The sequence below is a fragment of the Acomys minous genome, assembly GCF_964271855.1.
Source record: "Acomys minous genome assembly, chromosome: 13".
NCBI classification, from domain to species: domain Eukaryota; kingdom Metazoa; phylum Chordata; class Mammalia; order Rodentia; family Muridae; genus Acomys; species Acomys minous.
This window is the reverse complement of record NC_140495.1, coordinates 88,549,382-88,572,151: the sequence shown is the minus strand read 5'-3', so window position 1 is coordinate 88,572,151 and position 22,770 is coordinate 88,549,382. Positions and strand designations below refer to the sequence as shown.

Sequence of the window (22,770 nt, the reverse complement as noted above, 5' to 3'; positions counted from 1 at the left end):
GGGGACAGAGCTCCTGCACAAAAGGAGGGCCCCCAGGAAATAGGATGCCATGAAGCTGCTGGTGTGGGGTCCTATGAAGGATTTCTGGCAGAACCTATAGTGATCATGGGGAACGGAATGGAATGATCAGTCCAGTCAGCTAACCCATGAGGTAGCTGTTCAGGTAGCTCTCTTCACTTCAGTCAAATCTTCAAGTATAGCTTCCAGACAAGGCGAAGAGATAACAAAGGACCAGGAACCAAGATTTCTCTTACCATTCCTGGCCTCTAGCAAGGACCCCTGCCCCACCTGACAGGCTTCGTTCATCTTCTGCTCTTATGGCTAAAAGCTCAGTACTGCCAGCCGGTGAGGACAGTGTCCAGAGAGAGGCGAGGAAAAGGTGCCAGAAGAAGGCAAGAAAGATAAGAGCACTTGCAGTGGCAGGCAGGTCCACCCTCTGCTCTTCCAGGCCTTGTGACTTCTCTCTTTCCACTTGCTCTATGGCCTTGGGCATTTGTATAGCTGAAACAGCTCAGTTACCTGTGGACGAAAATTCCTGTCCCCTTTAGATCCAAGCCACCACCTAACAAGGGAGATTTTAAAGATTTATTTGTTTATTTTATGTACCAGAGGGAATCAGATCACATTATAGATGATTGTGAGCCACCATGTGGTTGCTGGGAATTGAACTCAGGACCTGTGGAAGAGTGGCTGGTGCTCTCAACCTCTGAGCCATCTCTCCAGGGAGATTATATATATATACACGTGTGTGTGTGTGTGTGTGTGTGTGTGTGTGTGTGTGTGTGTGTGTATCCCCTTCACTGCATGTGCAGTGACTTGGGAGGTTAGAGTGACATCCTATTTTTCCTGGTCATGGGGATGTGCCATAGTGGACCCACATCCCTGATGTTTTCTTCAGTGGCCATGGAACTGAAAGCTGGCCCAGATCTGGGATCAGCAGGAACAGTGAAAAGTCCCTTTTGGGTTCCTCCAGTCACAATAGCCAGTCAGCCAATCAGTGGCCTTGCTTAAAGAAAAAATAAAAAACAACAACAAAAACCCAGCTCGCTCACTAGGCCACTACAGCTCCGGGTCGCTTGGCCCCTGAGGTTAGAGTGGGGATTTATTTCTAGAGGGACCCCCCTCAGTCTGTCTGCACTTAAAACCTGAGCTACCTGTGAGTGCTTAGGTCCTGGCTTTGTAGTCCCCTAGGCCAGGCCTCAGGCTGCTAGATGGAGGGGGCCCACGGAGTGGGGGCACAGGGTGTGTGTTTGTGTGTGTGTGTGTGTGTGTGTGTGTGTGTGTGTGTGTGTGTGTGTGACTAGGAGGGGGTCTGGGCAGGGAATTAATTTCACAGGCTCCCTAGCCCAGGCTATAGGCAATGCTTGAGGGCTACGGGGAAACAGCACCCCAACCCCAGCATAGCCAGCTGCCAAGGACAGTTTAGGGGCGAGGCTGTTTTTCATTTAATGTGGGAGATTGAAATGCCTCCTTTCCTCCCTCCTGGAGCACCCTGGCTTCTCTGACTGGCTCATCTATAATCGCCAAGTGTTTTATTATGTTAAATCTGCAGCTTTATAAATACAGATGAGCCAGATTTACATTTAGGAGACTTGGGAAGAAATCAGTCCCCTGGGGTCCTGGACTCTCACTGGCAAGGGAGTGAAGTGGGGATGGGCGGCAGGGTGGTGTGGCCTTTTAGCTAGGCAAGCCAGCACTTCCCTAGATTCCTAGGAGCTTCCATCACAAGCCACCCTCCCTACAAGAGGGAGGGCAGTGTGCCCCCATAGTGTCTGTAAGGCTGGCCCGCTACCACGTGGCAGCCAGCCTCAGAACATTGAATTTAGCTCCCGTGGGGCTTCTGAGGGACAGCGGGGGTGGGGGAGTGGGGGGGGGCCGGGGAGGCACAGGGCGGGGTGTGCTCTGCTGGAGGGTGCTTAGGTAAGGGAAGGGAGAAAGAACAGGTGAGAAGGAGTCCTGGGTAGGTGAGGGACAGCCACAAGCAGTGCAGTGGGTGCCCCCCCTCCCCAGTAAATAGCCACCAATTCCTGCCAAAGCCCCAGGCACCCCACAGGACCTCATCATTAAAAGTGCAGGGAAATGCCTAGAAGCAGAGGAAGGTATGCAGTCACACCTCCTCCCTCCTTGGTCAGTCTCTTGCCTCCAGCAGTCCTCCCCGGGGAACCATGGAAACCTTTTGATATTTTGTCCCTAGGTATCACCAAGTGGAGTTTCTTCGGTAGGACCTTCTTATCACCTAGGCCAGCCTCATTTTGGAGATGAGTAGGAAAGGTGCTGAGAGAGTGAATGTTTGTCTGAGGTCGCACAGCAAATCCATGACAAAGCCAAGGCAGTGTAGGGGGGTAAGCGGCTTCTCTTGCCACGAAGGTGGGGCTCTGAGGGACAGGTAAGTATGTTAGGGTCACCTTGAACATCAAGTCAGGCTTAGCTGCAAGCCTCCAGGGTACATTGGGGTTCTTTTATCATAATAGCTTTTGTGGGCTCCTGGGGTCCAGCCAGTCCACCTGGCCTCTCTCCAGCCTGAAACCCCTGCAGAGTCTAAGAAGAGGTACCCCGGTGTGTGGTTCTGGTGGTTATTGAGGCTTAAGGTTTCCCAGATGCAGGCCCCCCAAACAAGGAAAGTTCAAGAGCATGTAGTAAATTTAAGGGTGAATATGGAGAGAGCAAGAAAGTGGCTTTGTCACCCAGCCCCACAGAGAGGGACCTAGGATGGGTATTCAATACCAGTCACTACAGCTGTAGGCTGCTGTTGGGAAATGTCAGTGGTCCAGCCAAAGCCTGGACCACAATGTCCTGACACCAGCTCTGGAGTTTTAGGGTGTGTTATTCCCCTTTCCTGGAACCCTGATGTCTCTGTGTTAATGGGTACACACAGTAACAAATGGAATGCAGGAAGTGTTATTTGTTTTCCAGCTGAAAATTAAAGTCAGATTTGCCCTCAGGCATAGCTGAGTCTAGGAGGGAATCTCCTTTTTCCCATGGTGCTGGGGCTCTGTGCATCTTCATGGGGGTGGGATGCACTCCACATTCAATCCTACCCTACACAGTTGGCAAGCCCCCTGACTTGTGGTAGGCGGGACTATCAGTATTATTCTTTTTTTTTTTTTTTTTTTTTTTTTTTTGGTTCTTCAAGACAGGGTTTCTCTATATTATCTTGGCTGTCCTAGACTCCCTTTGTAGGCCTTGAACTCACAGCAATCTGCCTGCCTCTGCCTCTGCCTCCTGAGTGCTGGCATTAAAGGCGTGTGCCACCACACCCGGCTATCAATGTTATTCTTTGAAGCTGGATTGGTAGGGGTGGCATGGCCCACCACCTCTTCCTTGCTTACATAAAGGAATACTTTCTCGCTCAGAGAAGATATGCTGAGAGAGACAAGCCCACAGACTCTCCCTGTGGCCCCTCTGGAGATCAAGGCCTGGCTCACAAGGTAGACAAGACACTCGCCTGCAGGCTGGGCTTTTGCTGGTCTCCAGCTCTTCTCCGCAAGGCTCAGCCAGTCTTGTCTCTGCCAAGGACATACATGCTTTCTTCCTTGAGGCCTCTCAGCTCTTCCCCAAGATGCCACCAGCCCTCCTGTACTGGGGTGCTCCGAGTCCTGCCACTCTGTCATGTGCACCTGTGCCCCATAAGTAATCAGTGTCCAGAGCCTGTGTGTAAGACACAGGATCACAGAAGAGTCTGGGCTGGGGCTAAACTCACCTAGGATCTCATCCCAGCTTTCAGGGACTCCCTCTGTGTCCTTCCTTCCCTTTACAAAGGGGAGGTGAGGCGGGGCCCCATTCTCCCCTTGGCCTGCTCCTACCCCCTCCGCCCCAACCCCAATCTCCCTCTCAGGATCCAGAGTGATATCTGGCAGGAGCTCCCCTCCCTGCATTTTTTTTTTTTTGGTTGTTGTTGTTTTTGTTTTTTCAAGACAAGGTTTCTCTGTGTAACCCTGGTTGTCCTGGACTCTCTTGTAGGCCAGGCTGGCCTAGAACTCACAGCAATATGCCTGCCTCTGCCTCCCTGAGTGCTGAGATCACAGGCGGTGCCTCTGTGCCCAGCTCAGACCTGTCTTTTTCTACCCTTTACGTTTGAATTGTCGTCTTAATCCAGAAAACCTCTGTATCTAATCTGGTTTTCCTCTCAGCCCCAACTTTCTCTCTGGCCAGTGGAAGGCAGAAAGCAGGCTTAACGTTTATCCCAATCTGATGGTCTAAAGGCCCTCTGGTTGCTGCTCTCTCTGTTAAGATAGAGCCATGTACAGCCATCTCTGATGGTCCCTCTCCCTGCCCTCCCCCTGGTCAGTAGGTGGGGAGGTAGGGGGTCAGTAGGTGGCTCAGAGGCAGGGTAGTATTTTAATGGAATGCCTGGGGTTCTGGCACTGGACTGCAGGATGTGGTCTCAGTAGCCATCATCCCAGCTAAGATATCTAGGAGAACCCCCTGAGAGCTCCTGGGCTCATGGCTGAGTGGCCCTGAGCCAGCTCCATAATAACCTTTCTGAGCTCAGTACCTTACCTCTGTAGAGGGATTGAGGGTATCCCACAGAGTCCCAGTGGGAGGCAAGGGAGATAGAGAGTAGAAAACGTTAGAATCTCACAGAGCTGAGGTGGGAGGTGAGCGAGGGTGGAAGTGTGGAGAACATTAGAATCTCACAGAGCCAGGGTGGGATGCGAGCGAGGTAGAGTGTTGAGAACAATTGGAGGAAAATTGGGCACAGACCAAGCTCTATGGCATCGATGATGGTGATCCTACCTCCTGCCCCCCCTCCCCCCGCCCTTTGCTAAATTTGGAGAAGGAAGCTGGGTAGGTTGTGCAGTTTAAACACTATAGAAGTCCAACAGGAGGGCAGTGACGTAGCTTGTGGGATCTTGTCTGGTGTCCTGGCCTTGATCCTCACATGTTGACGATGATCTGCAGTATCCACTGATCCTGCCCCAGGCTCTTCTCTTTGTGCTACATAAAAGCTTCCTGGAATCTCCACCTTCCCCCATGGGTAGATAGACACCCCCTCTACTGAAGTGGAAGCCAGGCCCCCAAGTCTCTTGGTCACAGGGCAGGTCTCTTGAGGTCATGCACCAGGCAGAATTCAAGGCCACACCTCACCCGCTCACCCGCTTCTCTCCTGTGGTTCACCAGCCAAGGGGAGCCTAACCGCCTCCCGCTGCTCCTGGTCTTCTCCTCAGGGTCCAGGTGCATGTCCGTGTTCTGGCCTCACTGTCCGTCTCATTGGCCGTCTTCGTGGTTATGATTGTGCTGGTAAAGGTGGACACTTCCTCCTGGACCCGAGGCTTCTTCAGCATCACCATCGTGTGCATGGCCATCGTCAGCAGCGCCTCCACCACCTTCAATAGCAGCATGTATGGTCTGACAGGCTCCTTCCCCATACGCAATGCCCAGGCACTGATAGCAGGTGAGAGCCCACCATGAGAGGGAGCCACTGGGGTCTTTCCAGAAAAGGAAATGTGTCCTGGGTCCACTTTATTTTCTTAGCGTCAGTAAGCAAACCATCCCAGACTTGATAGCTGAGAGCTATTCATTCTTTTAAGTCTGCAGCTTGGACAGCAAAACAAACAAACAAACAAACAAAAATGGGGGAAAAAAACCCCAACCAAACAAAAGCCAGTTGGCTCTCCGCTGTTCATGAGGGTGGCTCAATTAATGCCCAGGGCCTTGATGACATTCCATGTGGACCTCACCATGGTTGCCTGGGCTATCTTGTGGAGTAGGCCCAGGTTGTACACAGAGTGATCCTCGGAGAAGACCCAGGCAGCACTTCATTTTGATGTAGCCGTGGAAGCCATGTGGGGAATGACTCCCACAGCCCGTAAGCTCACCTAGGCTCCAGATGGTTCTCTGTGGCTCCATGGAAGCTGTTGAGGTCTTGGCAGCAGAACGGGTCGGTGGGAGGTCGGGTCATAGCCATGATGGAAGGAAGTACCCTGTGTCTTCAGAGCATCCTTTCTAAAACCAGCCTTCCTTCCTTTCCTCCTCTCCTTTCCTCCCATCTTGCCTCCTTCCTACTTGTTCCTTTTCCTTTCCCTCCCTCTCCTTCTCCCTTCTTCTTTTGTTTTCCTTTCCTTTCCAGTTGTATGAAGGATCCACCCTGTGTCAGGGACAGAGAGATGACTCTCACTGTGTCCTGTCAGAGCTAATAGTCTTGTGACTAAAGCTTCTGATTCCCCTAGACTGTGGCCATGCCAGCTTGCTCTGGCTCTGCCTCCCAGGGGGTGTCTCTCTAGCTGAAGTCCGGAAGTAGATGCTAAGACTGTTATGGGGACCTTGGCTGTTTTTTCTCTCACCCAGATGGCCCACAAGGTAAACAGAGCTGGATCAGTTAGCATCTGCTTTATGTGAAAGACCACTGTCTCCTAAAGCGAGCCCGGAGGCTGCTCTTCTCTGTGTCCCCATGTGTCCCTGGCGCTTTTAAACACTTGGCTACCTGAGAAGAATTGCACAATGCTCAGGACTGCGTCTATTAGTTAGTATGCCAGGTAGGATGTGGCAGGGATGACAAGTACCTTGACAAGCGCATATCCCCTCCCCGCTCCATACCAGTGCCAGACATCACTAATAGATCCCTATCTTTCCTCCCAAGCCTCTAATTCCCTCTCAAGCCAGCACTTGAGGCAATTACTCTCTGTGGATCAGAGTCGAGATATGAGCTCCGTCTCTTTGCCATTTTTGATATAGGATTAGGCTTTGCTTCTATCCCGGGAAACCCTTGGGCCTAAAATAAAATAGAAATGAACTTGTCATTGAGTTTTCTGAGTACAGTCAACACGCTCCTGGCATTGCTTCAAGAAAGGCACGTCTGGACCGAGGGGGATGGCCATCAAACATTAATCCCTCTGTCACCACTGGCCTCAGAGGGAGACTCTTATCCCCTCATCTCTGCCCCACCCTGTTGGAGCTTTTCTGTACAGTTTCCTGCTGGACATCTGCAAGGGCAAACAAGTGGCCCCTCTTGTCCACCTGTAGCTCTCCAGAGCAGAGAGTGTCTCTTGGGATTTTTTTTTAAGTCTATTTTTGGAAAAGTGGGGGTAGCCAGATATAGGGGCACACACCCATAGCCTCAGTATTTCACAGACCTGAGACAGGAGGAAAGCGAGTACTGGGCCAGGTTGGGCTACATGCATGGTGAGACTGTCTCAAAGAATAAAAAGAGTCGGTGAAAGAAATCAGGACTTAGACCGTCAGCTCTGAAGGAGGGATCCCGAGTGCGGCCCTCACTAGCATCAGGCCGGCACCCCGGACTAGCTGATGTGCCTCAGTTTCTCAGTGGCCCCAGACTCCTTTGCTTTTTTTTTCTTTTTTCTTTTTCTTTTTCTTTTTCTTTTTTTTTTTTTTTTTTTTTTTTTTTTTTTTTTGCGTCCAGAGGAGCCCATCTGTGAATTCTGTGCATGTTGGCATCTGAGGAACAATTCATTTGTTTTGTGCTGGTGGGTTTTTTTTTTTTCTAAGTCCTCATTTGCATGTATTTCCATAACTGATGAGATAGTGGGAGTCATGAAGGATGAGCTCCCGGAGGCCCGGTTTGTGGCTGCCGATAATATTGTAGATTCAAGTTGGAAGGGAGAGGGGGATCAGTGGGCAGGACTGTTAAGATCTCTTCCTCCTGCGGCCACCCATGGGCTCTCTGAGCTAACCCCCCGCTTCTTCCAGAGAGCCCAGGTGGGGATTAAGGCTTCTCAGAAGTGGGCAACCCCCCCTGGCAAAGGGTTTACCCCACTGCTGCTGCTTTGATGTGGGAAAGATGGGAGTAGCCAAATAGCTAATTGGGAATCTGAAGATTCGTTTGGCGTGCAGGCTCCTGTCTGTGTCAGACTCTGTTTAACATGTACTAATCCTTTTAATCCATATAGCCGTCCTAAGGGGTGGGCAGTCCCACTTACAGATGAGCACGCTGAGGTCAGAGAGGTCAAGAGGCTTGTCAAGGATCACACAGCCGGAAGTGGTAAAGCCGGCACTGGGTTCTGATTCAAGCATGAGTCCTCTGGATCCCTGTCCTAGTTTGCGTGTTTTACTTGCCCCTCAAGTCCAGCTTCCAGCCCCAACTTATTTGGGGGAAGTTGGAAGAATTGTCTATTAGGGCCAAGGGCAGTTCCTGCAATGTGGGAGAGGCAGCAAGGTGGACAGAAATACATCCCCATGGTCCAAAGCTCTGGAGCTCAGGCTGGAGGGCGTTCTATTCCCCCCGCCCCCACCCTGTGCCTACCCCAGCTCCAATCTCTAACCTCCTCCTCAGCTTCAAGTGCTGTGAGGCGAGCACCAAGGTGTTTTCAGCGTCAGCAGGTGGGTGAGGGGTTGGCTTCTGACACCTTGTGTTTTCCTGAGCCCATTGTGATGTCCTTGTGATGTCTTCTTGCTCTCTACAGGAGGAGCCATGGGAGGGACAGTCAGTGCTGTGGCCTCACTGGTGGACCTGGCAGCATCCAGTGACGTGCAGAACAGTGCCCTAGCCTTCTTCCTCACGGCAGCTATCTTCCTTGGGCTCTGCATGGGGCTCTACCTACTGTTGTACCAGCTGGAATATGCCAGGTGAAGTCACCCTGTCCTGCGTTCCACATCTAGTCATCTGATTGGATTGTAGGGCTCTGTCTGTATTGGTGGCCTGTCCCCCAGGGCGGTGAGGGCTGAAGTTGGAAGGAATTTTTTGTTTTGGGGGAGGGTCCCTCAGTTGCTCCATAAGTTGGTCTTGGGTGGGAAAAACTGGCTCTGACTCCTCTAAACTGGTATCGCCTGCAAGGTCATGGATATTAATGAATAGTTCTACGTGCAAGTGAGGAAACCAGGAGTCAGAACGGTCAGGGAGCCAGGAGGTAGCAGGGCCAGGGTCAACAGCACTCCACACTCTACTTTCAGCTCACTGTCTGTGGGGCCCCTGGTCTCTCTCAAGTTCCATCCTCGTCATTTGTGTTTTCTACTGCTCTTTGAAAACTGAAGCTGGGGCTGAGGATTTAACTAAGTTGGTAGAGTGTTTGCCTTGAATGCATGAAGCCCTGGGCTCTTGGACTTTCCGCTGGTAGCCAGTCATTGTTGGACTAGCAGGACCACAGCCTGTAAACCACTGTGGCAGTTTGAATGAGAGTGACTCCCATAGGCTCATATATTTAAGTGCTTAGTCAAAGGAGTGGCACTGCTTAAGAAGGATTAGGAGGTGTGGCCTTGTTGGAGTAGGTGTGGCTTTCTTGGAGGAAGTGTGTCACTGGAGATGGGCTTTCAAGTTTGAAAAGCCCAAGCCAGGCCCAGCGGCTCTCTCTTCCAATGCTGCCCGTGGATCAGGATATCAAACACTCAAATAATTCTGCAGTACCATGTCTGCCTGCATGTTGCCATTGTTTCCACCATGGACTAAACCTCTGAAGCTGTAAGGCAGCCCCAATTAAATACTTTCTTTTGTAAGAGTTACCTTGGTCATAGTATCCCTTCACAGCAATAGCACAGCTAAGACAGCCATTGTAATAAATCCCTCCCCAACCCTCTGTGTGTGTGTGTGTGTGTGTGTGTGTGTGTGTGTGTGTGTGTACGTGTGTGTGTCTGTATTCAGTTCTGTTCCTCTAGCAGCAAACCCTGACTAATACAGTCAGTAAACCAACACTACAACTGTACAGTGTGGTCAGAGTTTTAAAAGAATGTCATACATGGGGTCACAGAGAAAAACAGAACAGGTCACAAGTCACTGTTCCCAGGGCAGGCAGGAGGCAGAGCACAGATAAGTGGCACTTCCTATCTGAAGAACAGTTTATAGCCAACCAGAATTGTACTTTAGTTTATTGTATTATGTTTTTTATTAGTAGCAGTAGCGTGTTTTTCTTGTTTTTATTTTATTGAGCCGGGGTCTCCTTGACATTGCAATGTGCTGGGAGATAACATAGAACTCCTGATGCTCCTGCCTCTACTTCCTGGGTGCTGTGGTCACAGGTGTGTACCACTGAACTTGGCTTTCTATCAAAATTCTGCTATTGATTTTTGTTTCAAAATGTTATTATTATCATATATGTATGGTGTGTGTGTGTGTTTGTGTGTGTGTGTGTGTGTGTGTGTGTGTGTGTGTGTGTGTGTGTGTATCATGGTGCACATATGGAGGTCAGAAGACAACTTAAAAGAGCTTGTTCTCTCCATCCGCACTGTGGGTTCTAGGTATCAAACTCATGTTACCAGGCATGGCAGCAAGCACCTTTACCTGCTGAGCCATCCCCCAAACTACAAACCTTTGAATCCATTGGTCTTTTCCTTTTTTGTTTCTTTGTTTTGTTTTGTTTTGCTTTGCTTTTTTGAGATAGGGTTTCTCTGTGTAGCCTTGGCTGTCCTGGACTCGCTTTGTAGACCAGGCTGGCCTCGAACTCACAGTGATCTGCCTGCCTCTGCCTCCCAAGTGCTGGGATCAAAGGCGTGTGCCACCACGCCCAGCGTTGATCTTTTCTTATTTGCTTGGGTGTCTATGTGGATTACACAGTTCCCTGGGATGGGCAATACAGAAACACTGGGGCGGCCTGAATGTCATCTATAAGGGAGCAGTTAAAGTGTATGCCAAGCTGTTATGAAGTGGCAGAGCGGAAGGACACAGAACCATGTGTATGACAGGATGGCTACAAGTTAGTGTTGTTCATTTTGTGATAGGTATGCATTTAATGAATGCTGGGGTGCATGACCTAGGCTGCTGTGTGTGTTATTTGTAAAATGCATTTAGGCATTCTGGCTGAGGTCTTAAGATCTGTATAGCTGTATTCCATATTTGTTTCAGAAATTCTCTCTCCCTCCCTCCCTCCCTCCCTCCCTTTCTGTGTGTGTAATTTCTCCCCCCCCCCCTTTTTTTTTTTCCAAACAAGGTTTCTCTGTGTAGCCTTGGCTGCTCTGGACTCACTTTGTAGACCCGTCTGGCCTTGAACTCACAGAGATCTGCTTGCCTCTGCCTCCCAGAGTGCTGGGATTACAGGTATCTGCCACTGTGCCCGGCTGTGTGAGTAATTTTTATGAGTTTGTGTTAGGGGATGTTTTTGCTTATTTGTTGAGACAGGGTCTCACACTGTGGCTCAGGCTACCTTAGAATGCACTATGTAGCCCAGACTGGCTTCACTTCACTGTGTAGCTAAGGATGACTTTGAACTTCTGATCCTTCTGCCTTCCCAAGTGCCAGGATGACATATAAGCTGCCATGTTTGTTTTATGTGGTGCTGGGGATCAAATACAGGGCCTCAATCATGCTAAGCAAGCACCCTTCTAACTGCACTACATCCCCACCTCCCTGTTAACCCCTCTCCCATACTGTTTTAGTTGTTTGTTTGTTTGTTTGTTTGTTTTTGAGACAGAGTCTCACTGTGTAGTTCACGCTGGTCCCAAACTCACTGCAGTGCTTCTTCCTCGGCCTCCCAATTGCCAGGACTGCACGCCTGAGCCACCACACTTTGCTTAGCTTTTACATTCCTGAATGTTTTTTTAATCTAAACCTCCCCCTTCCGACACAAAACAAAAGGTGGCCGGGGCCTCCACTCACTCAGTGTGTGGTAATCAGGCCTAGTTTTCTGTCCCTGCTCATGGTCTGGTCACTACCTTTGATCCAGGGACTGCAGTCCAGCCTGGAAGGCTGGCCGGGGATCACACAGGCCTTTTCTAACAACCTGCCTCTCCCACGTCATGTTACGTGATCATAGGCTAAGAGGGTTCCATGGCTTGGGCTTTGCCTGCTGGGTCTATGAAGGCTGTTCTGAAGACCCACAGGAGTTATGCAGACCCTGAGGTCTCCCCTTCTGTGTCCCTGGAGTTCAGTTCCATAGTGACCCACTAACCGTGTCACTCACTGTCCCTCTGCAGGTACTACATGAGGCCAGTTGCCCCAGCCCATGTGTTTTCTGGTGAAGACAACCTATCACAGGACACTCCCAGCAGCACCTCAGTGGCCACGCCATCCCTTGGACCCATCCTGAAGAAGACAGCTAGCCTCGGGTTCTGTGCTGCTTTCCTTTACTTTGTCACCACCCTCATCTTTCCTGCCATCTCCACCAACATCCAGTCCATGCATAAGGACACCGGCTCTCCATGGACCTCCAAGTTCTTCGTGCCTCTCACCGTCTTCCTCCTTTTCAACTTTGCTGACCTCTGTGGCCGACAGGTCACAGCCTGGATCCAGGTGCCAGGTCCTAGGAGCAAGGTGCTCCTAGCACTGACACTCTTGCGTATCTGCTTCGTGCCCCTCTTCCTGCTCTGTAACTACCAGCCACGCTCACACCTGACTGTGGTGGTTTTCCAGTCCGACATCTACCCTGTGCTCTTGATCTGCCTCTTTGGGTTCAGTAATGGCTACCTCAGTGCTCTGGTGCTTATGTATGGGCCCAAAATCGTACCCCGGGAACTGGCTGAGGCTACTGGCGTAGTGATGTTGTTCTGCGCAACTGTGGGCTTGATGCTGGGCTCAGCCTGCGCAGCCCTGCTTGAACATCTAATTTAGGAGGGGCAGCAAGGATACAGGTACCGTGTGAGGCTCGGGCTCTTGGGAGATGCGCAGGGTGAGCCGAGGTCTAAGATGGTATTGAGCAAGGGCCTGGTGTTTCATCTGGTGCAGAGCAGAACCCACTCCAGCTGCCTTTCTCTCAGACCGCTTGTACATCTTTTGCAAGGGGACATTCCAGACACAGCCTAGCACAGTGGCTCGTACCTGCAATCCTGGTGTTCAGGAGGCTGAGCTGGAGGACTGCTGTGAGTTTGAGGCCAGCCTGGCTATATAGTGAAGTCCTACCTCAAAAAATTAAGCTAAAGCAAAAACCCTGAGACATTTCCAAACACTTCAAACACCTCCAGAGCCCTTTGAAGGATGCGGTTGTCGCTGAGATATAGCTTGGTTGGTAGCATGCTCGTTTAGCACTCATAAAGGCCTGACTCCCATCCCTAGCATAGCATACTGAAAGCCTGCAATCCTATCACTTGAGCGGTAGAAGCAGGAGGACCAGAAGTTCAAGGTCATCCTCCGCTACCTAGTTTGAGGTCAACCTAGGCTACATGGGACACTGTTGAAAAAAAAAAGTACAATTGTAAAGATGGGGGTATGTTACCTTTATAGTTAATAATCTTCAGGGTTCCCTATTCTGAAAGGGGCTGCTGGCTTTGAGGTCCACTCTGCAATGGTCCAGGCATGTGCTGATTCTTGAGCTCTGTGGGTGGAAGTAGGCCAGCCAGTCGGAAAGCCCTACCAGGTGGGCTTCCTAAGCCTTCCTGCCTGAGGCCTGGGCTTCTGAGGTCTCCCTGTGTCATGAACTGGGCCTGGTAGGCCTGATCTTCAGATGAGGCCCATATGGCCCAGTGACCTGCAACCTACTTAGGGCAGAGGGAAGTCTTTTTAACAGTCATGTTTTCGACCCGTTGGAGCCCTTGGTTCAAGGGCATAATAAATAACTGGGGTTCTTTGTTGGCGTCTCCCTCAGTTGAAGTCTTGGCAAGAAGCAATGTGCTAAGGCTAGGTGATTTGGAGGGATGCAGGGACCAGTGCAAGAACCCCAAAGGCTTGAGGCGTGGTCCCCTTCCCTGTCACTGTAACAAAATACCTGACTAAAAAAAAGCTTCAGGAAGGAAAGTTTCTTCTGCCTCACAGTTTTAAGAGGGGACGTGGTGCCCTGTCATCAGGTGGGGTAGGCACAGCAGTGGGTGTGGAAGTGGCTGTGTGCACAATCCTGGACCTCCAGCCATGGGATGGCGCTGTGCCGCCCACATTCAGGACAGGTCTTCCTCAGCTATACCTCTCTGGAAACATCCCAGCAGCCAAGCGTGCCTCCATGGTGATTCTAAATCTAGTCTCATAGACAACGGAGATTAACCCCATATATTATTTAGGAACCAGCAAGAGCAAGACCCTTCCACACTTAGCCTGAAGAGGAAGGGCAGCAAGCTCTTCTAGAGTGTACACGTGCGACCTTGCTTGTGGTGAGCAGGGACGGGTTCAGACAGCTGTGGCCTCAGGTGAGAGGCAGAGACTCCCTCCTCCACCCTTCCACTGCCCATGCGCAACTGAGGTCTATACAGCTACCAGGAAGGGTGGAAGCTGGTGAGCTGAGGGTGGGCACTAAGATGTCCTGTCGCAAGGGTTGCCCAGCAGGGGACACTTTGTTGTCAGGGGTTTCCAGATGTCAGTGCAGTGCTGACACTTACTCATCAGAAATTTGGGGGGTGGCTTTGTTCTGGTTCGGTTTCCCAACAGACAGTTGTAATCAGGATGGTTTCAGAAGAAGACCTCCAAACTCTATTGCTCCACACAGGAGACCGTGTCCCCTCACATTCGATATTCGTGACACAGAAACCAAGTTCTGGCTTCACAGGTGACAGGGGCTTCTGAGAGATTGTTTTTTGGGGGAGAAGGGCTGGTCCTTTCTCAGGGTTCCTGCGGACAGAGGAGAGCTCATCCCCAGCACATGGCTACCCTCTGAGCCGCGAGCTCATAGAGGAGCATGGGCTGGGGATCCTGCAGATGCTAATTAAGTGCGAGGCAGTGTAATCTCCCCCAGTGGCATCAGCTTATGCTCCCTACCATCCTAGGCTTCACACTCCCGCTCCAGCTGAAGGATGGGAGGAGACACCCTTGAGAGGTTTTCTAAACTTGAACCTAGAAAGCAAAACAGAAACCAAAGGGGAAAACCTACTTCTGTCCTCCAGTGTGATGCTGTGGATGGTCTCAGGTGTGGTGGGTCTAGGGTGACTCATCCCAGCCTTGGGTGTGCTAAGAGTGGACCATGGGTCTCATTAAAGAGAAGCAGTGCTCTTGTCTCTCCCTCCCTCCCTCTCTCCCTCCCTCCCTTTCTCCCTCCCTCCCTCTCTCCGTGTGTGGCAGAGTAGTGGTGGACTGCTCTCACATGCTCTGGTGAAGGGGGTGGCTCTCAGGTACTGGCCTAACATCTGAAAGAACTGGAATATGGTAGCAGCTGCGGTTTGGTAGCATCCAGACAGAGGGATGAATCAGTGCCCGGCCCGGGTAGAGAGGAGCAGTGGCTGTTCGGCTGGTAGGGTTATCTCCTTTGGACTCACCCGAGTGGCCATCATACCAAAGTACCATCCCTCTCAGAGAAGGGAGCCAGGAAAGAAGAGTGCGGTTCCAGGCAGGGGCCGACACAGTACTTGAGGTTGTCAGCAGCATATGGGTCTAGCTCAGAATCTTGGTCCAGCACTGGTGAAGTTAAACTGGGAGGTGAGCTGAGTTAGACCCCTGCTGGCCAGGGCCCCCTTCAAATCCTGCCCCAGTCCAGAGCACATCCTGTGTGCTTCTCCTTGGGCAAAGGATCTGCAACTGCTAAGGCCCTGATCCTTCTGCTCCCATGCGTCCTTCCCCCCCTATACCAGCCACTGCCATGACTGTCACTCCAGCATGGGTAGTGGGACATGAGACACAGTGTGGGTGTCAGGTCAGTCTTCCTGTGTCTTGATTCCTTGTCTCTGAAGTGAGGACAACAGTCAGGTACACAGCTCTCTGCTCCCACTCCAACCTCAGCCACATGGTAAGATATAAAAGTAGCCTTAACCTTAGACGGTGACCATAACTTAGGCCGCCCTGGCCTTGACTCCAAATGATGGTGGCAACGATGCTCTGTTCTCAGCCCACAGCAAACTTGGTTCTCAGCCACTTTTTGCTGCTTAGTCAGCTTGTTGTGGTGCCTAACAACTTCCCTCTGGGTGGCCATACCCTGCCCCAGTGCTCAGTACTAACCGTTGCCTGGCTCCACCCTTGCTAGCAGCTGTCTATGTGTGTTTGTCTCCCCTAGGGGTAGAAGTCAGAGCTTTCACCAGATCATCAAAGAGTCAGTGATGGAGGATGGTGTCAGTGCACCTGGGCTCCAAGCTCGAATGACCTGTGCTATGTAGATGGGGTCCTGCTCAGGAATGATTTTGAGGGAGCTGAAGAGATAGCTCAGCAGTTAAGAGCACCAGCTGTTCTTCCAGAGGATCTGGGTTCAATTCCTAGCACCCACATGGCAGCTCACAACTATCTGTAACTCTAATTGCGGGGGATCTGACACCCTCACATAGACAGACATGCAGGCAAAACACCAATGGACATAAAACAAAAATAAAATCCTAATTTTAAAAAAATGACTTTAGGGGGCTGGAGATGGCTCAGAAGTTAAGAGCACTGACTGCTCTTCCAGTGGTCCTGAATTCAATTCTAGCAACCACATGGTGGCTCACATCCTAATGTGATCTGATGCCCTCTTCTGGCCTGCAGATGTACATGTAGACCACTGTATAAATAATAAATAAATCTTTTTTAAAAAATGACTTTTTGAACCTGACTCTTTCCAGTTGGCCAATGACCTTGGAGAAACCTCCATAGCTCTACTTCCTTATGTGCTTGTCTCCATGGCTACTTGTGAAGGTTGAATTGACCCATACATAGCTGGTCACCTAGGCTAGAGGATCACTTGCCTTCCTCAGCACTGGTCCCATAAGGAGGAATAATGGAGACAAGGTGGTAATCCAGGTCTAGAGCCTTGGCTGACAGGTGACATCATGGGAGAATGAGTTCGCCCTCTGCTCTCAGAGATAGGAGGGTGCTCTATACGGAAGCTAGAAGGTGAAGCAAATCTACCCAAAGTTTCGCTTCTGGTCAAACACTAAGAGCCGGTCACATCCCACACAATTCAGGAAGCAGCTCTGGTACAAGGCAGAAGCTATGCATCTGAAAGTGCCTGATAGGTGCCACTGTGGCATCTTCCCATGGCTGGTCTGGGCCGATGTCTGAGAGTCAGAGGAACTGTCAGCCATTGAATCACACCCAGAGCAAGCGTTAGCATGGACATTTCAGAGGAGCTAAAGTGGAGACTGAGAAATGCATCTTTATGCATCAGAGCTGGCCGAGGTTGAAGGCCAGACTGCTGGCCTCTGGGACCAGTTCATGGGCATTCCTACAGCAGCAGGTCTCATCAGAACCCTCAGAAGCACTTGCTAGGATGCAGAGGGTTTAATCCACCCTCAGGTCCCCATCTCATAGCACAGGTGGGATGACAAGTTCCCAGGTGTCACTACTGCTGCCCGTAGGAGGACCACCATGCTCTGGAAGATGGATGAGGGGTTGTCAGAAGTTTGCCTCTGGCCCGGGAGGGAGCGAAGACTTCATCTGCTCCTGTTCTGGCTGAGGGCTCGCTTGAAAAGTCCTTGAAGGAGCCGGATGCACTGTGGGCTCAGTCAGCCTTCTGCAGACACAGTCACGGGCTCAGGGTGGCCTCTGCATTTCAAGCGCCATGTTCCGCTTCTTCATGTGCCCTGATCCGTGGCTTTCTTCCTCCGTTGCCTCCTTCCACCTGTTCCCTTCTCACCTGAGGCTTGAGGAAGGGGAGCGAGGAAGGGTGAGGCCTGAGGGGTTAAGTCTAGATGCAGAGCTGCGATCTCACTCCCAGCAGGCATTGCTGGAACCTGGGTAGGGTGCAGGGCCACCTCCCGCGTGGTGAGAGGGTCACACCTCCTACCTGCTTTCTGGAGCTCATTAGCTGCTGAGGTAAGGTTCGGTGTTTCTCGTTTTGCTGAGTCTTTGCTGAGACTCAAAGAGGGAAATGCGCTGTTGCCACTCAGCAAACACTCTTTGAAACAGAAACTGAACCTTCGGCAGTTTCTAATAATGTCCCGTGAACTAAAAAAAATGCAGAAGTCTGGCCTCGCTTCTTCAAAGTCCCCTTTCTGAAAAGAGATGTCTAGAGCTAGCCTTCTGCTTACCAAGCTCCCAGGGATGGAATGGAAGGGTCAGGTGCCCCCAACATGCCAGGCCAGTTGATGTCAGCTTAGTGCTCAGTGACTGACCTCTGTCTGGGCTGTTGTGAGGAGGTAAGCAAAGTCCCAACTCCTTGTCTTTTTGCTTTTTGCTTCTACCCCCACCCCTGCTCCTCACACTCTGTCCTATTGGGTAAAGTTCAGGCACTTTGGTTCTGGAAATGTGAGGGAGAACCAGGCTGCCATTTTGCCTTTTAGTAGTATTTGTGTTAATTTATAGAAAGAGGACAGAGTTCCATTGTGTTGCCGCAGGAGGCTGAATGACACTGACAAAAGCCACAGGTGCCGCCCTGGAGTGGTGCTAGCTGGTCCCTGCCTGCCCACATCTCCGCTATGGAAGGGTTTGGTGCTCAGTTGATGGTGGTGGTGGTGGTGGACAGTCCGTGGGTAGAAGGTGTCAGCCAGTGACCTTATCACACAAAGTGGGGTCCCTCCTAAGTAGAACCCAGATGTCCTACACTTCCTCAGCCCATGGGACCACTTACCCCACATCTTATTGTATGTGTAAACTCTCTCCCAACATCCTCTCCCTCTTTAGATGCCCTTCCGGAAATGCAGACTCTGCTCAGGAAGTTGAGTGGCTTTCCCAAGAAAGCCAGATGGGAACATCGCTCCATTTTCTTCCTGGAGTCCTTGAAGATGAGCCTGAGTCAGGTGAACAGCTCTTAGTGCCTGCCACATGCTGCTTTGTTTGTGTAATGAGGCAGGATCTTGCTCTAGGCCAGGCTGGCCTGGAATTCATAGAAATCCCCTAGCCTCAACCTCCCGAGTGCTGAGATGACAGACTTGAGGCAAGTCATTCAGCTGGTGCCCATCAGATTCTGCAGGCCAGCTCACCTGTACCGCGGCTCTGATGCAGACAAGGTGGCATGGGGTTAAGTGAGAGGTCTGTGATGGACCCACTAGGGTGCATCCCATAGTTCTCACTAGTTGCATGGGCCTAAGAGAATCACTGGAGAACTGGACTCTCCAATGGCTATTCTGGCTGCTATTTCTCTGCGTGGAGAGTCAGTGCTTCATTGTACCCGAGTGGCTGCAGGCAGAGACTTAAACCCAGAACCATGGCAGGGAGGTGATGGCTCATCTTCCAGGGTCTCAGTTCTAGCTACCTGCAGGAGAAGTGTCCAGCTTCTTATTCTAGATAGTCAATTAGCCAATCCCTCCTTAAAACTCAGTATTCCTCCTTCCCTCCTCTGAGGCAGAATGAGTCTTTTTAAAAATTAATTAATTAATTTGGTTTTTGGAGGCAGGCTTTCTTTGTGTAGCCTTGGCTGTTCTGGACTTTGTAGACCAGGCTGGCCTCGAACTCCCAGCGATCCACCTGCTTCTGCCTCCTGAGTGATGGAATTAAAGGTGTGCACCACCACGCCCAGCTAGAATGAGTCTTTTATTGGTGGGGATCGATGATTCTGCTAGCTAGTCCCTGGGATCTGCCTGTCTCTGCCTCCCCAGTGCTGGGACTATAGACTAAAAACGCCGTACCAGCTTTTTGTTTGTTGTCTGTTTTGGATTTTTTTTAGAAAGGGTTTCTTTGGGTAGCCTTAGATGTCCTGGAACTCACTCTGTAGACTAGGCTGGCCTTGAACTCGCCAGCCTGAATAATAGTGTGAGACTCTGTGTGGCAATTGAGGTCTCCCTCCATCACCCTGCTGAAGAGGGAAATCAGTGCTATTCCCAGGGTTCCAGAACTTTTGTCTGCCTGAGTCAAAGCTGGTGCCCAAAAAGGAGGTCCTGCCTCCCCATGGTACCAACTTGCCCTTGGGGGAGGGAAGGAATAGAGATACTTTGGCTGGCTCTAGGACACTCAGTGCTACACTTGCCAAAAGCTGACTCTAACACCCTAGGTGAAAAGAGGTCTTAGCAATTGTAGTGGCACTCTCTTTCCCTCTGTGATACTATACATGCAATTGTTTGACTCAGTGTGAAGGTTTTGTTTTGGTTTCTGTTGTTTTTGTTTTTGGTGTGTGTGTGTGTGTGTGTGTGTGTGTGTGTGTGTGTGTGTGTGTGTAGTATTGAGGATAGAACCCAGGGCCTTGCATATGGTAGGCAAACACTCTACCACCGAGCTATACCCCCAGCCCTGCCTCTATTTTTATATTACATAAAACAGAGTCTCACACTATTATTCAGGCTGGCCTCAAATCCATGGGCAAGCAATCTTCTCCTCCTCCTCCTCCTCCTCCTCCTCCTCCTCCTCCTCCTTCTTCTTCTTCTTCTTCTTCTTCTTCTTCTCCTTCTCCTCCTCTTCCTCCTCCTCCTCCTTCAAGATTTATTTATTATGTAAACAGTGTCCTGGGCCTGCATGTACACCTGCACACCAGAAGAGGGCACCAGACCTCATTATAGATGGTTGTGAGCCACCATGTGGTTACTGGAAATTGAACCCAGGACCCTTGGAAGAACAGCCTCTCCAGCCCACAAGCAATCTTCTTCTCCTCCTCCTCCTCCTCTTCTTCCTCTTCCTCCTCCTCCTTCTTCTTCCTTGAGACAGGGTTTCTCTGTGTAGCCTTGGCTGTCCTGGACTCACTTTGTAGACCAGCCTGGCCTTGAACTCACAGAGATCCGCCTGCCTCTGACTCCCAAGTGCTGGGATCAAAGGTGTGTGCCACCACGCCCGGCCACAAGCAATCTTCTTATCTCAGTCCCCGGGTGCTGGAATTACAGGCTAGTGCTAGTACACTCAGATGTGTGCGTTTTTATTTTAAACTTTTACCATGGAAAATGTGAAGCATTTACAAAAGAAAAATAGGCTAATATGGTATCGTGTACCCTTGACCCAGCTGCAACCAGCAGTTGATTCTGTTGTGTGTCTAGCCCTTGTACTCCCATCCTTTGCTGTGGAGACCCTCTATTTTTGCTTCTGTAAATATTTTGCTATGTATAACCTTTAAAAAAAACAAAAAAGACCTCATATAGCATATGCTTACATACATGCCATGAATACATTTGTCCAAACTCACAGAACACGTACCACCCAGAGTGCCGGAGCTGTCAGCCATGAACTCAGTGATAATGATGTGTCATCACGGCACCATCAGCCATGGCAAATGTGTCACTGGGATAGATGATATTGATAGGGTGGGCACCGGGTGGGCTTGGGTTGGGGGTGGGTGGTGGGAGAGATTGGTAAAACCTCTGCACTTGCAATTTTGCTGTAACCCTGAAACAACTCTTAAAAACTATCCTTAAACATCAAAAAGCTCACAATACTGCCAGAAAACTTACAAATGAGCAGCACTTTGGTGATAAAGGACTACAATGTCCATCTCCTCCACTAGGCTGGGAGTATCTCCAGAGCATCCTGCGTTTGCTCTTGCCTGTATCCTTGTCCCTAGCAGAGCGGCTGAGGACCAGCAAGCCCACAGTTGGCACAGGCTATGCAGGTGAATGAATGAGGGAGTAGACGGGTGAGCTGAGGGCCCACTGTGCTCTCTGTGACTGCTGGCTTGTCAGCACTTGGCTAGACCACTGCTTCCAGGCCCCCAGAATCTCTCATTCTGAAGATGAGCAGGACATGTCCCCTCTTCAGCCCACCTGCATCTTAAACTCCCAGCGAGTGGCTAATCCTCCTCCCATGGCTGCAGCCAGCTCCCCCTGCGAGGCTAATTCCACCTTCCTACTTAATCATCATACTTAGCACTTTCAATGAGGGCTTTTCATCTCTGAGCCCCACGCAGGCATTAGCTGATTACTGTAATCTGTCCGACTCCCAAGGATCCGCCAGAAAGGCGGGGAAAGGACCCGAAGCCTCCTCTCCCTTTCAGGAGCTCAGTTTCCTCTCCTATAAACTTGGGGTGCGTTAGCTAAGTGGCGTAAGTGGTGGTGGGTTCAGTCAGATGGAATCTGAAAAGGGCCAGGCATTGTCCCTTAGCAACCAGCAAGCCCACAGCTGGGTTTGAACCCAGCTTCCTCCACTTATCTGAGCCTCCATTTTTTTTTTTTTAAATAAAATGAAGGCTGTGCCCATTTTGGAGTTTGCTGAAAGGGCTGGGCGATATGTCATGTGAGTGTGATGTGCACACTCCATGCAGGGGTCCAGAGAAGCCGGTGGTCATTCTTAGAAGGAGGTAAGTGAAGGCACAAGAGGCTGAGATGTGAGGCAAGGCACCGGTTCCCTTTTCCCACTTTGTTCCCCCCCCCCCAAGTGTTGAAAGGGAGGAAAGAGGCCCACAGTCTCTCTCATGACAGCCTCAGCACCTAGCCCTTGTCGACCCTGTGCCCAGTGTACCAGCAAGGACAGGCATTAGGCACAAGACGACTCTCAGTCTGGATGGGGCGGCATTGATTTTTGTTTTTGAGACAGGATCTCATGTAGCCCAGGCTGGCTTCAAACTTACTACGTAGCCAAGGCTGTCCTTGAACCTGTGGTCCTTCTACCTTCTCTGCCCAGGTGCGTGACAGTACTTCAGGTTTTGGGGTGCCGAGGAGAGGCCCTAGGACGTTGTGTGTGCTAGGCAAACCCTGCAGCCCCAGCTCAGGACTACAGCATCAATGGAGGACTTTGAGGAGCTTTTTCTTATGTGGGGGGTGGGGGTGGGCAGAGGTTATACCCATATTATACAAATGCGGAAACTGAGGTTCATGCAGAGAAACACAACACCATGCCAGTTTGGGTGCTTGGGGTTGGGGTGGGGAGGTGGGCCTCTGCCTCCACTGAACCTCTAAAGCTACAGGGAGTCTACAGTTGCTCCTTCCTCTCATTGGGCCTGGAGAAAGCTGGAGCACAGGGCACCTGTTTGTAGTATCCCAGAATTTAAATTGGGAGTGGTCCCTGGCAGCTGCCTGGTTGCAGGCTGCAAATCCCAGGAGATCTGCTCTTACTAGGTCTACAAGGCATCAGTGTGAGCTAAGAGGGGACTCTAGGAGGGAAAGGAGCCCTCCTCTATATACTGTCTGGACCTCAGTGGGAGTGCTGTCCCATCAACCAGAGCTCCTGGCTGGTACGTAGTCCATAGACATAGTATGGGTTGTGAGGTAGTCTGGAACATCCTTAGAGCATCCCTGCAAGCCAAGCTCTTATTTGGAAGATGGAAGACAGTAAGTAGATGA

The 22,770-nt window shown here is 50.8% G+C and overlaps 1 protein-coding gene and 1 long non-coding RNA gene across 2 annotated transcripts in view; one reads left to right on the top strand and one right to left on the bottom strand.

Annotated features, from left to right (window-relative positions):
* Positions 1-14,731, top strand: part of SLC29A3 (solute carrier family 29 member 3) — a 35,537-nt gene extending 20,806 nt beyond the window's left edge. The window contains exons 4-6 of the mRNA XM_084751809.1: positions 5,169-5,395; positions 8,361-8,523; positions 11,797-14,731. Coding sequence (XP_084607935.1) covers positions 5,169-5,395; positions 8,361-8,523; positions 11,797-12,430 — 1,024 coding nt within the window. The 3' untranslated portion in view covers positions 12,431-14,731. The remainder of the gene's footprint in view (positions 1-5,168; positions 5,396-8,360; positions 8,524-11,796) is intronic.
* On the bottom strand, positions 14,329-21,700 carry LOC311580334. The gene is made up of 2 exons (XR_014773429.1): positions 17,424-21,700; positions 14,329-17,279 (listed from the first exon to the last, which is right to left on the bottom strand). It is a non-coding gene; the product is annotated as an uncharacterized lncRNA (long non-coding RNA).
* Between the last annotated feature and the right edge of the window lie 1,070 nt (positions 21,701-22,770).